Here is a 17,594-nt window from a genome sequence, read left to right on the forward strand (position 1 = left end):
TAAGTCTTTTCTCTGTCTTTCAGTTGACAGTTGATTCTATTTTGTCATATTTATCATGTTTATGTCGTAAATTCCCGATTGTCTTTCGTTTGCTTATACCCCTTGATTGTTGATATAGTTGTGTATTTTCTCCGTATGGATGTATCATGCCAAGTGTGGAAGGCTCCGTTGTAAATAATTTTCATGTTTGAAGGGATATGAAATGCTGAGAAGATTGTTAGTTTCCTACGCAGAAAAACAACAACATATCTTTCATTCCATGTGTAAGCTTGTTTAATCGTCAATTCAGTTATTAAGCAAAATAATATACTTTGTACGCCCTCGTTTCCTAAAGAGCAAATTCCGTACTAGTTAACGACTAATATAAAGAGAAAGAATACCTTTATTTTTTTTCCACCACACCAGTGAACATTTAATCAAAATTATGAAAAAAAGTTGAAAACATTAGGAAATTGTGAAATGTTGCTATTTCATTTTTTACTTTTAATACTGAACAGTTCTCAAACAGTAAGGATGAGCTGACATGTCATCACCTTACAATTTTGTATTAATCGTGTTCAGAGAAAATGACAATATTTTTTTTCTTATTATATTATTTGAAAGGTAAGATCATGATATCATTCTAAACTGAATAACCTCCAAAAATCTAGATATGGGACTGGCGCATAATTGCCCATTGCGCTTAAACAAAAAACAAAACTGGAAACTTCCAAGATTGTGTACACAATGTGCATGGCAAGTTGTGAGGCGATGTCATCATCAACTAACTCATTCGCATGTTTATAGTGACTGATGCTGAAAAAAAAAACTGTCTTGTAAGATTAGGGCAACTTCCCTAGTTCCCTAATTTGCATCCGATTTCGATAAAATGTTCACTGTTGTGCCTAAGCACAATTTTACTCCCCTTTTTCAGATCGCTATAAAAATGGTTCGGAAATGACCTCCGGTATAACACGGCCCGGGTTTTGAATACTGTCGGTGCTGTTGAAACATAATACTAAATTTAGAAATTCATTCAACATGTATAATTTTTCATGGTAAGGTGCTATATAGCGTATACAAAGAGACAAAATATATCATCAAAATAATGATGAAAACGATTATGGAAAATTAATTCTGTAGTTATCACACTGGATCATTAGCCATTAAAGCACTTACAAATTAAATGTTGCCGTGCATTAGTGATTATTTCTTGGCTTGATCAAGTGGCTTTTGCTTGAGGAGCGATTTGTATTTCAGACTTGCCTATGTATTTTGTTATATTGTTTCTTTTTGTGCTAATTCGCTTATTCAGGAGAGAACAAATTTTCAGCAAAATTCATATATGAATACTATCTTTTAATCTGATGTACATACGTTTATCAGAAACGCATTCCTTGTTTCTAGTAATTCGTACAATCGTGCATGCATCCCTTTTAATGAGGCATATAATAATAATGATTATATATATATATGTAATAGACAGAGAGAGAGAGAGAGAGAGAGCGAGAAGGGGTCTCGTCCATTTACAACAGCAGTGTAGCTCCTTCATCATTTATATTCAGTGCGAGACCGAAAGCTCGGCAGTAAACACGCACGTTGATCACTATAGCTACGTCCACGAATGCTCTTCTTCTCGCACTGTATTTATATATATATCAATTATATTATATAATATATATATATATATATATATATATATATATATATAACACATAATATATACATTATGATTACACGTTATACATACAAACATAAGAAAACCAAAGCGACTTGTGCGAGTTGTGCATCTGTTTGTGCATTTTGTTTGTCCATGTGTTAATCCATCTGGTTATTTAATGCGCCAGACAGAATTTGTTAAAAGCACAAAGCGCGGTGCCCCTGGGTATGCAATGTGTTTTTTAAAGTGTGCCGCCATCTCTTGGTTGGAAGATTGTGTATCTGTAACAGTACGATCACGGCGGCCAAAATTTAGCTCGAGGTGATAAAGATCCTGAAGCCACGACAATTTAGTCCTTATCGTACCCTCGCGCGAATCAACGAATAACAAAATAATACTAATAATAATAATAATAATAATAATAATAACAATAACAATAATAATTATAATTATAATAATAATGATAATAACGATAATGATAATAATAATAATAATAATGATAGATAGATAGATAAATAAATACATAAATAAATAGGCCCATCACTAATTTGAAAAAGCCTTACCTTCCATTTTAAGTACTAGTACACCCCTACTTCGCACAAATGATCAGATACAATGAAGTGCTGCAATGAAGGTTTTAACAAATACCTAATCGCACAATAATGCACTTAACCATGCATAGACGTACCCATGCAAGACATGACTGGAAAACTGACTGCGACAGTTATCAGATTTTGCTTCTTAAATCATCTGTCGGATGCTTCAATGAATCAAAGAAAATAAAACAAAATTTGTCATTTGGACTAGAATCTTCCTTATTATCTCATACCCGGAAGGGTGATTTGTTAAACGTAATTGATATATCTTTTTAGGCAAATGTGTTACACTGTAATCAATCACATTATTAATCTTAATGAGGTGATTACATGCGATATGATATAAGAGCCTATAGCTGTCCATGTTATAGATTAGCTGTAAATTACTCTTTGACGGATATACGTGACATAAAATATAGGGCCTATACGAAGTGTAAATTTGAATCCCCCATTAAGTTGGAGAAAATTATTTCCATCACATTGGTACTTTTGACAATCTTACAGATACAAAATCAGTCAGAGGTGCCTATATACAAAACAGAAAAATACAAATGTCAAACTTCAAAACTTTTCCTATTTTTCGAAACCCTTCCCATACACATACAGTATATTTAACGTTATCATGGTATAATCAATTCTTAGTCCATCCAGACACAGATCCCTGGGGTACAGAATGATCTCATGTCTATAAATTAATTATGTTTGCGGTTTCCATTGTGTGGTTCAGGATACTGTATCTCATAGGAGTTACGTAGGGGTTAATTTTGGACTGCCGACTTCACTCAAATGCCTCTGTAAAACTAAGATCTATGGCACGATCACTAAAATCTGTTCGCTGTGATGCTCGCGAAGAAGAGTAAAGTCACTTTAAGTGACGACATGCAACTCGACATAGTCGTGATAGTGGAATAGCAATGCTTGCCGATGACCGATTTAGTTCGTACCTCAAGTCCAATTACTTTTTTTTCCCCATATGATATAGGGGCATTATAAAAAGAACAAATAACATGCAATCAATGTGAAAATGCAGAGGCACATCTGTATAGTAACAAAACAAACAAACTTGTGACGAGTGTGCCCTGAACATGATGATGACATGATATTTGATATTCCATAATATGCGATGATAGTACATGTAAATGGAGATAAAAAACAGAGTAAGAACAATGACAGAGACATAGACAAAGATAGAAACAAAGACAGGGACATACGGACATTGACGACATTGACAGGGACATCAACTTCGACTTACACAATGAAAACAATAAAAAATAATAGGGACATGGGGCCCAACAGACTTGTTATACAGGGAGATTGCTACAGGGAGAGTAGGCCCTATACAGAAAATGGATAATAGAGGACAGCCATCTCAGGCAGTAAAACGATTCATGCGGCTATAGTGTCTGTAAGAAAAATATTAAACATGATTACACTTTGTAGGACCCTTAATTCAGATCATCATTCGTGAAGTCATAAGAAAGTATTGTGGAATAAGACAACATGATAAACTAAGATGATTCTTTAACGTGGTTTTGAAGTTGTTGAGCGAGCTGGCAGTTTTATGGTGAGAGGCAACTCATAAGCCTATGGGAGATTTTGGGGAAAGGTAAAATTGACATTATTATCATGTTGGTATGACTTGGGTGTATCCACGTGAGATCAGTGAAGAGGAACGGATATTGACGAGAGTGCCTAAATAAAAACAGCGAGTGATTGGAAATAGGCCTAAACTATAAAGTATCTCAGTCTTGTGACTTTTAATCAATGCAATTTGGTTACTAGTATGTGGAATTTGAGATTATAGGCTTACCTATGGATACGAAAGTGCTGAGTACAGGACCTTCAAGAGCGCCGCGATCTGTGTCGAATGTCGCGGGACTGAAGCATGTGATATGATTGTTTCCGCATATTATCTTATGTAATGATTTGGCCAGATAGTCCTTTTTTACATCTAAATATTTTGTCGAGTACGTACTATAATCAGGCTTTATCTATAATCAGGGCCCCGTCTATATAAAGCCTTCAAATCAATCACAAGTCCCCAAATCAATCGCAACTTGCATTGCAGCTCACAAGAAACTTGTGATTGATTTCTATCACAAGTCTTTATAAGACAGGCCCTAATTTGTGAAATTACACGCATTACTCAATGATGTTGCTAGCCGGCTGCTACGTACTGTATTCCAGTAACCAGTGAAGCGCAGGTGTGTGTGCACCCTATACTCTTTGTATGTTATGGCAGTGTACACGTACACAATAGCTGCGCGTACAGATTGTGCAATCATTATTGTGGTCTTTGGTAGGGAACATTCAAAGAGCTTAGATGAGTGTGAGAGGAGGGAAAAATATCTTTGAGTACACCGTAGGCCCTACATTCTAGTGAGTATCGAGTAGTCTTCGTTATCACTTACCTCTGCCCTGTGATTGTGACCTGTTCTTGATTAGTGATATCGTACGTATAGTAGTGATTGTTTGTCTTGATCGTTTTGGATACTGATGAGATGACATCGACCTTCTAACTTTTAATACATGTACTGACGACATAAAACACGTTACTAGCGTCTAATCAGTTTATAGACGCAACTGAGCATAGCCAGCAAGGCCCAAGGCAAGGGTAGCTACCTGTGTCTGCAGTAGTCTGTACAGTTGTGATATTCACAACTCGACGAGTTGAAGTGCATGTACAAACTCTTTGCGAACTGTGATTTAAGTTACCTACCGAAGCGAAACAATTTACAAAGCTACTAAATTCGCACAACCCGAGCTCATAGCTTTTCCCAGTCTCCAAAATCACGGGAAGCAGGAATAATGGCAGACCTCATCATCGAAAAGCAAACAATATTTGACTCGGGTGAAAACTGCAAGATGAGCTGGAAAGACGCAATGGCCAACTACAATCGGTCGGACACTCATCTTGAAATTATGGGGAAGCCGGTGATGGAACGATGGGAAACACCCTACATGCACGAATTAGCCAAGGTCGCCTCTTCGAAAGGTATTGTTCGAATCTTTAACGTTCATTGCTGTTGAATAAAAAAAAAAAAAAAAACCGGAAAAAAAAATCTGACACATATTAGGCTGTGTTCTGCTAACGTTAAGTTTCACTGTTAGAATGTGAAGTTAGATTTCAATCAACATTCAATCCGACAAAATTGACAAAGTTGTAACGTTATACTCTAATCAGTATTGTTACTTTAATAGACTGAGTGATAGAGTCTAACTAACGTTAGTAGACGTCTATATAGGGCTTGTAAAACCCTAACCAGATGTTAGAACTTCTAAAGTCACAGCGAGTTTAGCCTGTTCTTCTAAGTTCTAACGCTACTACGTAGGCCTAGTCAGAGTAGTACTAACGCTAGTAACAAAAAAGAAAAGAGAAAAACTAACCGTTACTAGTGTTAGCAGTTAGTTAGACAACTAACGTGTGTTTACTTTTCGATTCTGGTATCTACAGACTTACAGTGGTAGGACCCCTTACAATCGTTTAGACTGCTAACGTTAGTGCTAGGGCTAGGTAGTGTAGGCCTAGTAATCGACGGGAGTGGCGCCATGGTTAAGATGTAGGGCCCAGATAGAACTAGATAAGTGCTAAGTTAGTATTACTGCGACCAGCCCCATACGCATATATGCGTATGGGGCTGCTGGTCGCAGTAGGTCCTATTGCTAGGGGTTCTAGTGCTAACAGTAACAGTTAGTACATTGTAGTTTTAAGACACTAACAAGTACCGTAGGCCCTACTAACCGTTACTACTCACTAGAGGAATTCTGTACAGACTAGTAAACTTAGACCCTACTGTGCTATAGTAGACGATCTAGCTAACAGTTACTGAGTTAGGGCTAGGCATATAATAACAGTAAGTAGGCCTAGCCCTAGTGCAATGGTGTTGGTACTGGTAAGATCTAGAAATCTTACCAGTATTTACACTTTTTTACAGTACTTTAATGGGATAGTCTACTGTCTGTACGTGTTCACGTTAGATGTCGTGTTAATACTCGTGCTAGTTTAACGTTTAAGGCCTGCTTACGGCCTTAACTGAGTAGGATCTAATACTAACGCCACATAACGGACACTAACATTAACAACACTTTTTCTGCCTCTAATCTATAACGTTAGCGTTAGATTTAGAAACTCTAAAACTGAGTAGAACTAACGAGTTCTTTAGTACCGGGTACCTGGTACCGGTACTACTACAGTACTAGACTGGTATGTAGACCAGATTCTGTTTCATAAAAATTCAGGTCTCTAAAAACGTGTTAGGCCTACTTTCCCTTTGTTCTGGAAATCTACATTAGATCTAGGTTTATTATTTTTTAGTTGGTCGGGGATGACAGCATTGCGAGACTTTTAAACACATCTTTTTTTTTTTAAAGTTTCTAACATGTAACGTGAAGTAGGGTAAACGATGAAAGTGTCTGTTTGGTGTTAGTGAGTATTGTAGTGACGAGGACGAGGGCATTCACGGGTTTACTGTACACTACACACAGGAGTGCCCCGGTAGATCTACTGGAATGTGCAGAAAGGGTGGGTTGGGTGGTGGCGCGTCGCGTTAATGGGAACACCACCCTTCGTCCAAAGCCCCCCCCCCCCCCCCCCCCGTTTTGCCGAAAGGGTGCGTTGGGAGCGTTGGATCGCTTCGCGTTGACTGGAACCCCACCCTTCGTCCAAAGTCCCCTCAGTTTTGCCGAAAGGGTGCGTTGGTACTTGTCTTTTTCTCATGTAATATTAAAAGACGAGTTTTGAATTTATATTTAACCTTCAAACAACCATTTCAAAGAGGCTATCGTCTGGATCGGTTTACACTCTATTACCACTTGGTCTACAGCCAGTTGGTCTAATAACCAGTTGGTCTAGTCATCATTTCGTCCAATTACTGTTTGGTCTAATTATTATTTGTTGTTTAATATCAGTTGGTTAAATATAAATTCAAAACTCGTCTTTTAACCCTTTAAAGCCCAAGGGAGGGGGGGGGGGGGCACATTTTGCCCCCTACCAGGTTTTCATCCGCCACTCCTTCGCCCCAGTTTTAACCAAATTTGATGACTTTTCCTAAAATCTTATTCCAAACATTTTGATATATAATTTAGCTATATTTGATATTGCTGGTTGCCATGGCAACAATAAACTGACCACCATGTCAGTCAGATTTTCATATTTTTCTGTTCCAATTCCAATTAACCATAATAATTTTATTATAATGTATGAAATGGGCGTTTCTTGGCTGAAATTTGCTGAAGGAGCAAAATATGAAGTAATTATGGCCCTGAAATGTTTTTCCTATTATTTCCTTTGTTTTTCTGTGACAATGCCATAAAACAATAGATATAATAGAGATACTTGAAAATAACAGTATTTTCAAAAGATTGCCATTCTATTTTGTGTCATTTTGATTCCTTCACCCAAGTTATTCAATTCAGTTCAGTTCAATTTTATTTCATATTTCCTTTTTCTCAAAGATGACATTACAAAATTATTGACAACAAAACAAGAGTACAAAATATATACAATCATGTCTTTTGATTGTAGAAGAAAAAGAAAATATACTTGACACAAATGTACATGGTCACATCGTATGAAAATGTCACTAGTAAGTATAAGAAATATGATGGGGCCTACATAAAAGCTTTAAAGCTTGTAAAACTGTAGGTTCCCGAGTTAGGCATATAATTTTACACGGAGAACGGATATGTTTGTCTTGACCAACTAAAATTACACCAGTACAAAATATCGATGAGTAATAAACTAATGAACCACATAGATATCGCACAAACCAGACTGCATACAAATCTCGCAGTGTTTGAATAACAAAAATGCTATATTATTAAAAGATGTATCGGTACCATGAAATCACTTGAATAACTTGGTGCTGCGGACAAGGACAAAAGACTGGGAGCATAAAAAGGTTGCTAAAGGCTTGGTAGTGTGTATCCACTAAGTAATAACTGTTTTAATTTGCGTTTGAAGGTGAATAAAGATAAGGAAGAAGTGATATCTAGAGGGAGATCATTCCATTATCTAGGTCCAGTAAATATAATTGTCTTCTTTGCAAAAATAGTGCGAGTACGGGGAAGGTGATAGGCGTCACTCTGGCGAGTGGGATAACAGTGGATAGAACGATTCCTTTTGAACATGGGGATAGAAACAGATGGTAATTCATTAGTTGTCAGTTTATACATGAAAATTCCGAGATTATAATAAAATAAGTCTGAAATTTTCAGAATTCTGTTTTGATGGAAAAAAAACAATTGGTATGGGCAAAATATCCGGCGTGGTTATACCTCTAATATAATTTGTTTATCACGTTATCAATCTGCAAACTTAAAATTCCGATATTAAGGGAATATGAAATGTGATAGCTATGCATGTACCTATCCCAAACAATACATCACAGGTCTCACAATGTATTATTTCTTTATTTTGTTATGAATAGCCCCCCCCCCCCATGTGGTGACCTTGAGAAATTTCAACCATAAAAGATAATGAGCTTTGACTTGCAGATCATTTGCGGCAAATATGAAAAATATTGGTCTATGATAAGACATATATACTGGGGATAAAGAAATTATACAGAAAAATCATGTTTTTAGCATACTTCCTATGTATTTCTTTATATGTTGGTAAATAGCGCCCTCTATGTGTGACCTTAAAAAAATCAAGTATGCGGTCATGTAGACTATGAGTTGCTCTACCCATGTGCCAAATATGACGATGAAACATCAAACAATAACAAAGTTATATAGGGGGTGGGGCACAATGTGCCCCCCCCCCCCCCCCCCTTGGGCCTGGGAAGGGTCAAAATAGCTTGGGCTTTTTTAGGGTTAATATTACATGAGAAAAAGTACCAACGCACCCTTTCGGCAAAACCGGGGGGGGGGGGGGGGCTTTGGACGAAGGGTGGTGTTCCCATTAACGCGACGCGCCACCACCCAACCCACCCTTTCGGCACAAGCCGAGTCCAACGTTCAATAGACACTAACAATTAGTAGTGGCCTATCAAAATAATAATGATGGCTAGACCAACTGGTTATTAGACCAACTGATATTGAACAGTCTATTAGACCAACTGGCTGTAGACCAAGTGGTAATAGAGTGTAAACCGATCCGGACGATAGCCTCTTTGAAATGGTTGTTTGAAGGTTAAATATAAATTCAAAACTCGTCTTTTAATATTACATGAGAAAAAGTACCAACGCACGCTTTCGGCAAAACCGGGGGGGGGGGGGGGGGGCTTTGGACGAAGGGTGGGGTTCCAGTCAACGCGACGCGACCCAACGCTCCCAACGCACCCTTTCGGCAAAACCGGGGGGGGGGGGGGGGGGGGCTTTGGACGAAGGGTGGTGTTCCCATTAACGCGACGCGCCACCACCCAACCCACCCTTTCGGCACAAGCCTGCGTGTGGAGGGTGTGGGATCAAGGAGGGGGATATAACCCTCTCATACGAGGGAGTTTTTGCATTGTTAATGTTATGATTGTCATTCACCGATTTGGCGCACACTTTAGGTGTTATAAAGTCCTCAAAGTAAGTTCTGTAATTAAAGTTCGATGTATCATATTTCTCTTATACCCGCATCATCTTCATTAAATATGACATAAGAAAGCCTGATTAATCATCTTTAAAACGACACCTCTCTTGCTATGATTGGGTATTCTTGGATTCGTTGGAATGTGCAAAACAGCTAAGTATGGGGACAGATTAAAAGTGAAAAGTCGCAAAAATTCTGCTATTGATAATAATAGTTTTGGTGGAAAAAGTCCAATGGAATAAGCACTGCTAAAATGACAGAACTTTCAAAAACTCCCATTTCCTAGACATTAGATGACTGTTTCGTCAACCTTTATGTTTTATTTGAATCTGCACATACTACTGCAGTTTTCAATTCATGCACGAAGCCTGGAATTTAATGATAATCTCACAATGCATTCTTTTGAAGCACATTCCTTCCCTGAAACGACAAAGCAAATGGGAATTATAATGTTTGACATAACACGTTTGCTCTATTTTGCAATATTTCACATTTGACCTTCCCTCATACTCGGTCATATTGTGCATTCCAGGAACACCCAATCGTAGCAAGTAAGGTGTCATTTATATAATATGTTTGCCCACAACATTTTCATGAGGAGGAGGGAAACTGCCCCTTCGCTCCCGTAGGATCGTCGCCTCTGATCATCCCTGGGCTACCATGTATCCTGACTGAGTCATCATCGTTTGCCGTTTGGTTTCATTTTGTTTTGTTTTGTTTTGTTTTTCGTGGGTAATTTTTTTTTTTTTTTTTTAGATGGTCTCGAGTGGTGCTCGGCATAGCAGGTATGCTGGTACATGTATGGTATATATTTCAACATCTGAACCATTTATTTTTTAAAGTCGATATTTCTATTTACGAGCGAGCAAGTGACATGCAGTATACCGAAATTAATACAAGTGCATATCACATTTCTTCTTCTTTCATTTTTTATGCCAATTTCAGAGGGATGTTTGTACGGGCCATCACCTCTTCCCTCTATGCCCTTGCTGGCAGGGTACACTAGTATAATTATGCGCCTTGAGCACACTACAGAGTGTATGTGACGCAATGAAGTCGCATATGAACACAGTCATTAGATTATTATCAGAGGGTATTGTACGGTTCGCTTTCTTCAGGATAACCACAAGCCATCATAAAGGTGCAATGGAAATAATAAGCATTCTATTATGCTCTGTGATTGTTCATGAGTATTCCAAGTCTTGAGATCTCGGAAATTTTACCTCCCAGTCCCAATCAACACGAATGCCACAAAGGTCCTTAACAATATTATACCAGTCCTGTACTTCGTCATTCACTCTCAATTTAACCAAAACTAGGCCGGAGGGCCCCCCCCCCCCCCCATTTTTCAGCAGTCCATCTTATTTGTAATTTTGAGTATTTTGTGTTTTATAATGTCGCCTTTCAAAAGGGGGTCGTGTGCTGGAAATTGGTTTCGGATTAGCCATTGCGGCCACCAAGATTCAAAGAGCCCCGATTGACGAGCACGTCATCATCGAATGCAACGATGGTGTGTTGGAGCGCCTGGAAGAATGGCGCAAGACGCAGCCCCGCCCGGTGACACCTCTCAAGGGATTCTGGGAGAATGTAGTACCAACTCTATCGGACTGCCAATTCGATGGTACATGCAATGTTTGTTTTTTTTATTGTTTTTTTTAACAGATATTAACACCATTTAAACTACTGCTTCGCACAATTGCATACATGTATGTATGTATGTATGTACGTATATAAATATGTAAACAGTACTGAGAGAAGATTTATCTTGTTATCTATTTTGTTTTTACAGGTACTGGTATTTTCTATACTCCAGAGTATCATTGTCATTTTCTTTTCTATGGGTTGGTCCAGAGTGGCAATCGTGATGCTCCTTATCTTTTTGTTTAATTCATTTATTTATTTATTTTTACATACGCGACGTCTACTGCTACCCACGCCTACATTTCGACAAATTGGCTGTCATAAGACGTGTGGCAATGATATTTCATTGTTCATTCAACCTGGATATCATAAATTGCTAATATTCTAGAAGAAAATGTATTTTACCTTGGCAAATATCAAAATCACTTATGATTCTCACATGTCCCTTTCTTCTTTCAATTTGCCACCAGGGTAGTACTGGTATCTGCAGTAGTGAGAGACGATAAAGGGGTCTAAAAATAGTTTGATTCCCAAATCTGGGTACTTTTCCAATGTATTTATTCACTGCTTTTTCGACTTCAGATACTCTTTGTACGTCTGCTTCATTGTCAGTCTTTCCGTTATTCAATCTGTTCGCAAGAATTTTCCCTCGATATCAAGGGATAGAGATACAAATGTACAAAAACGAGTAGATAAGCTTATGAAATAAAAACAAAACCAAAAAGGCAGTCAAATAAACGCTCTTAAAATTTTGTCATCAACTGGCAGCTCTTCCATTGGTTCAAACAAAATTTACGGAAATAGTCCTTTTTGTTCTACAGTTCTGCAGCTACAACCCTTTCCCGCGTGAACATCGTCATTGCTGGGTTATTGCAACATTTATATTCACCAGCTGTTCGCTGAGACAGTTAGAAAGATGTAATTGCTTCTTTTGTAGACTTACTTCTACAGAACCCTCCAGAAAAAGAAAAAGGAAGAAAAAAAGAAATTGCATGTAGATGTATGTGAGGTAAATGGGAAAGTCGTGAAGGGATAACATCGCCTCGTCTTTAACTTTTGAAATCTGATATCTTTCAGATTTCATACCCGATTTGTAAGAAATGTGTTCTTTGCCGTTTCAAGTTCATTCTTCTCTTCTCTTCTCCCAGAATACAAGCAGGCCGTACAGTGACGATTTTTTTAAATCATTATTGGTTTGTCACCAGGCATACTCTACGATACGTATCCGCTCTCAGAGGACACTTGGCACACCCATCAGTTTGATTTCATCGAGAACCACGCCCACCGACTCCTGAAGCCTGGAGGGGTACTCACCTATTGCAATTTGACCTCATGGGGCGAGCTGATGAAGACCAAGTACACTGACATCGAGGAGATGTTCAAGGTACCACACACTATGTCCAACATTTTCTTTGTTTGTTTGTTTGTTTTGTGTGTTTGTTTGCTAGTTTCAATTTTGTGGTCTTGATCCATGCAGGAGTACAATCACTGATTCAAAACGGGAACGTACTAGTAAATATCATTATCTGCTTACGAAGGAGAAGCATTCCATAGATAGGGAAAGTCATTTATTTGGCTGCGATATCATGCTGAAAGAACATCAGCTCATTTGAACTACTCATGAGATGCGGAACATGTAGCGTTGATCTTTTATAGCATGTAGTATCATTAGTGATTGAATAATAAGTATGTAGTGGGCATACGGTCCCTGTATCTTTCACTTCATTCCGATGTACATGTTGTATAGAAGAGGGGAGGGGTTGTATGACGTTATTGAAGCAGTGTGCACTGAATTCGATTTCTTGAAAAAAAAAAATGCTGCCTTTGTTCAGGGTGCCTCTACAGCCCAGAGAGGTTGAATTGTGGGGCATACATGTTTATATTAATGATGAGTGGGTAAGTAAGTAGGCCTACCTAATTCAGATTCTTCACTTTGAAAATTGCTAGATTGTTGTGACGGTGATTGTTGATGATTGTTGATGATTTATCTCAAGATGGTTGCAGTTTTGTCTCAGGGGCAGTTGAATAGGGAAAATAAAAACCCACTAGATTGGATAAAGAACAGTGAGAATTCAATTTTTCCATCTGCATTCTCTTCTATATCCTCACAGCTCACTCTATACACACAAAGCAAACCATCCTTATGTAGATGTCTGCAGATCTTCAAATTGGTATCCATTTGGTAGCAGTCAGGGGGACCAACCAGTCAGTTAGGGACCGCAAAACGTGTTTCTTAAGAAAATGATAATAGTAATGATAAACTTTAAAGAATAATAATTCATACACGATTATAACTAAGCCCAGAACTGTCCGAGAGTCAAATCCAGGAATTCTTCCCGTCGAAGTGGGTATATGTGTGTGTGTGTGTGTGTGTGTGTGTGTGTGTGTGTCATTGGGTATGTTTGTGGGAGAGGGGAGCATTCCCCCCACCCGGCTCGCAGCTCGTGAGCGTCATAAAGGTCCAATCCCGGACGAGTCCCTTCCTTAATAGTGAATGTCTTTGAGTGAGCGCTCATTGACTGTTTGGTTGGTCTCTGCTTGCTTTGATAACGATCTCTTTTTGCTGTTGTTTTGCAGGAGACCCAAGTTCATCATCTGGTGAAAGCTGGCTTTGCTGAAGAAAATATATCCACGGCGCTCCTGCCGATAAGCCCTCCAGCTGAATGCCGCTACTACTCCCACAATTTCATGATTACACCCACCATTGTCAAAGCGTAAATCTCTCCAGGACGATTTTTTATTGTTTCCAATATCAAGTTTTCTACATTTGAGGCTGATTTTGATTGTTACAAGAGTTTAGCAGTCAACTTCCTTGTGAACGGAAGGACTGTTTCAAACTCGATTTTAATATTTTACGATTGTGATTGTTGCAAAAGGTACATACGAACATGACAAATGAGCATTGATATTACCCCCCCCCCCCAAAAAAAAAAGAAGGTATAATCGCAATCATAACTGTCATTACTATCTTATCAAGTAGGCTGACTATTTTTGCGATAACCAGTGCAATCAGTAATGTCATCGCTGATGCTTCAAAGTGTACCATACGCAGCTTGGAGGGGTGCAGTTCGCTGCATTTGTTTCTTTCGTATATTTCCTGTAACGTCATTCATTCATATAACTATTATTCTGTATTGATTCTATCTTGAACAGCTGAAAGTAGTATACTAATTTGAAAGTTGTAATTTACTGTTAGATCACCTCACTCACTAGAGTGCATGGCTCACAAGTCCACATGACATAAAATGGAAACCACAACTACATGTACGTGGCATCAAATGCCACACTTATATGTAAGGTAGAGCAGTTAATGAGCTTCATTAATGAGCTGATCTTGTGATGAATGTTTAGGGACAGTATAGCTTTAAAAAAAAAAAATGTTCGTATGACTGCTATGTCAAGCATAATTGATGGCCTGATAGAATTTCGAAATTTAGCAAACAGGTTTATACACTCCAAAATCATCAAGCTTAAAGCGGTGCTATTGACGAATGGTCTTGTAGATGAATTTGTTTGCATGATCTTTGAAAATAGAACAAGAAAATACTTTTGGTGTTATTTCTACCCTGTAATTAGAACATTTCAGTATATACTAAGTATATCGCATTGTATCCATTGATATTCGATCACTGGAGACCCATGTTTTGGTACGATTCGATGCATTTAAGTCTGTTTGCCTGTTCTCGTGTTGAGTGTATTTTATTTCTCGCACTTTTCTGTACTGGAAATAAAAACACTATAATGTTACAGCTAAACTTAGTACAACGTTGGTTGAGAGATGAGACAAAAAAAAATTACTTCGATTTGTCTATCAATACATACGTTACGATAGTTTTTTGATATTGCATTATCATTAACATCATCTTAATATGATTACATCACACAATTTCCTGATATAGTCGCTGACGTTAAAGGAGAGAAATTACTAAGAGGTAGTTGACTCAGATAATTATGTTGTAATTATATGCTGGGATGAAAGGCTTTGTATTTTACCCAACTCATGCCAAAGTATCGGAAATCTGTGAATGTTTTGAAAAAAAAGTTATACATTTATGATTAAATGAGGCATGTTATTAATGACTTTTTAGATTTGACTATCGAGATTTTGAGTTCAAACCTATGCCCAGTACTATTTCTGTGGTATTCTATGTTATTTGGAAGGGCAAGAAATCGGTATTTGGCGGCTTATATCCGTCGTGATAATGTCACTGCATCATCATCATTAGCGTTGTTATCTAAGATTTCATTTCATTTGATTTGTCATTTCATTTCGTTTATTTGGCAAAATATAAAACAATATACAAATCATTACAAAGAAACAAATACATGCCAAGAAGTATTTGCTTTGCAGCTGGAGCCCTAAAAAAAAAAAAAAAAAAAAAAAAAAAAGGTGAAATACGCTCAACCAACACTTGTGATATGGACCAATTCATACACAAGATCAGTCCAAATTGTACGTACATAATTCATCAGTTAACTAAAACAAAAATATACCTTGGCTTGATTTGTTGACACACACACACACACACACACACACACACACTCGCTCACACGTCCATCCTATTAAAGTGCACAGAGAATAGGATATGAGAGAAAGAAAGGCAGAGGAAGAAAGGAACTCTAGTCAGTCTCGGATACCATCTGTCTAAATACACTCTGTTTGTATAGAACTTTAAACCTGGAAAGTGTATTACAGTGTTGCAGTAGATTCAAGGTCACCATCAATAGAAAGGTTAACGAAAATATGGTGAGCATACCCGGGTGGGATATGAGTGGAATGAGGAACTCGGATGGAACACGTTGAATACTACACACAAAATATTTTGATATTTAAGCAAACAACAAAACATTCAGTTTGATTAGATTTTAAAAAAATCTGTTTCTGTGAATCTATATACTTGCATGTGTGTATATAATGAGTAGGTTGTCCACGTGTTGGCGAAATAAGATAAAAAACAAAACTGGAACAAAGTTCATGCTGTATTCACCAACGGTTTATTCTTGCACACAAATTTTCGGGCGATACGCTCTTTCTCAAGTGCTAATACTATATTATCTATATATCTGTATATATATATAATTGACATTTTGATCTCAATATATATTTGTGTATATCAATATATATAAATAGTATATATTGATATGTTATATATATATATATATATATATATATATATGTTTATATATCTATATATAGATAGATAGACAAGTGTGTGTGTGTATTGAGAGAGGGAGATTATTAGAAGAAGTTAAAAATGATAATTCCAGCAAGTGTTATATACTTAGTACTCATTCTTGGCATTGGGAGAGAAGGAGAGCAAAAGATATTGGGTTGAGGAGAGAAAGAAAGAGAGAGAAGGGGGAGGCGGCAGCGTATAGTGCAATACAACGACATAAACATGAGACGAGTAAGGCCTGTAGTATTTTCAGTGAATTTTTATCATATGAAAACTACAACCACATGGCATACACAAGAGTGTATCTATTATACTTTTCCGAAAATTACAAATGACAGTAATTCAAGGATATTTCATTTTAGTGACTGTATCCTTGCTACTGTGACAGTCACATTATCCGCAGTGTACCATCTTGGTTAAACACTTTCTATGATATTCTTTCAAATGTGTGGGTAGAGTTAAGTTAAACATTAATCTTTCTTTGACTGTGGTTATCAAATTACAACTTTAAAGTTTGGATATCATAGTCTGAATGCAAGGCAAGCGTTTATCCTTAAGAACCATTACAAAAGGTTCTAGAGAAGTTGAATTAACCCATTTAGAAATATAGTATACTAACCTCATTTGGAAAAAAAAAAAAAAGAAAAACTAGGCCTACAAGTTAAATCTCCCATAAATGTTGCTGAACAGCAGAGCATTCAGATTTGATACAGTAACATTAGGGAAGACTTCTGTGGCCTCGTGTTTTTCTAAAAATAGCATTGAATATTAACGAAGCAATATTCAAGCTATAGGATTGTTGTCTGCGTTCCGCTGACCCGATCAAACAAGGACGTTGAAAGAATAGGTCCAATTCTGTTATATTATTGCACTTTGGACCTTCGACATAATCGGCAATACCACTGTGAACACGGCAGCACTATTCAGAGTACCGTCATTTGCTCCAGGCAAAAGAATGGATTCACGAGGAATATCTCGATCTCTTTCACTCTCCAAAGCAGCATATCATTGGATTATGA

At 37.5% G+C, this 17,594-nt stretch overlaps 1 protein-coding gene across 1 annotated transcript; it reads left to right on the forward strand.

Moving 5' to 3' along the window:
* The first annotated feature begins 5,029 nt into the window (after positions 1–5,029).
* LOC139734842 (guanidinoacetate N-methyltransferase-like) lies at positions 5,030–14,164 on the forward strand. Its single transcript, XM_071645629.1, has 4 exons — positions 5,030–5,230; positions 11,169–11,378; positions 12,604–12,782; positions 13,976–14,164. Exons 1-4 carry the CDS (start codon positions 5,044–5,046, stop codon positions 14,114–14,116), a joined length of 717 nt encoding a protein of 238 aa, XP_071501730.1. The 5' UTR covers positions 5,030–5,043; the 3' UTR covers positions 14,117–14,164.
* The last annotated feature ends 3,430 nt before the right edge of the window (positions 14,165–17,594 follow it).

Source organism: Diadema antillarum, unplaced genomic scaffold, assembly GCF_040938485.1.
Source record: "Diadema antillarum isolate AM-2024a unplaced genomic scaffold, OU_Dant_1.0 seq00000550_RagTag, whole genome shotgun sequence".
NCBI classification, from domain to species: Eukaryota; Metazoa; Echinodermata; class Echinoidea; order Diadematoida; family Diadematidae; genus Diadema; species Diadema antillarum.

Excerpts from the sequence above, each read along its gene's own strand:
- LOC139734842 (XM_071645629.1), top strand. The coding sequence starts at position 5,044 with ATGGCAGACCTCATCATCGAAAAGCAAACAATATTTGACTCGGGTGAA. Across the intron at positions 5,231-11,168 it reads CAAGGTCGCCTCTTCGAAAG|GGGGTCGTGTGCTGGAAATT; the intron begins GTATTGTTCGAA and ends GCCTTTCAAAAG. Across the intron at positions 11,379-12,603 it reads ATCGGACTGCCAATTCGATG|GCATACTCTACGATACGTAT; the intron begins GTACATGCAATG and ends GTTTGTCACCAG.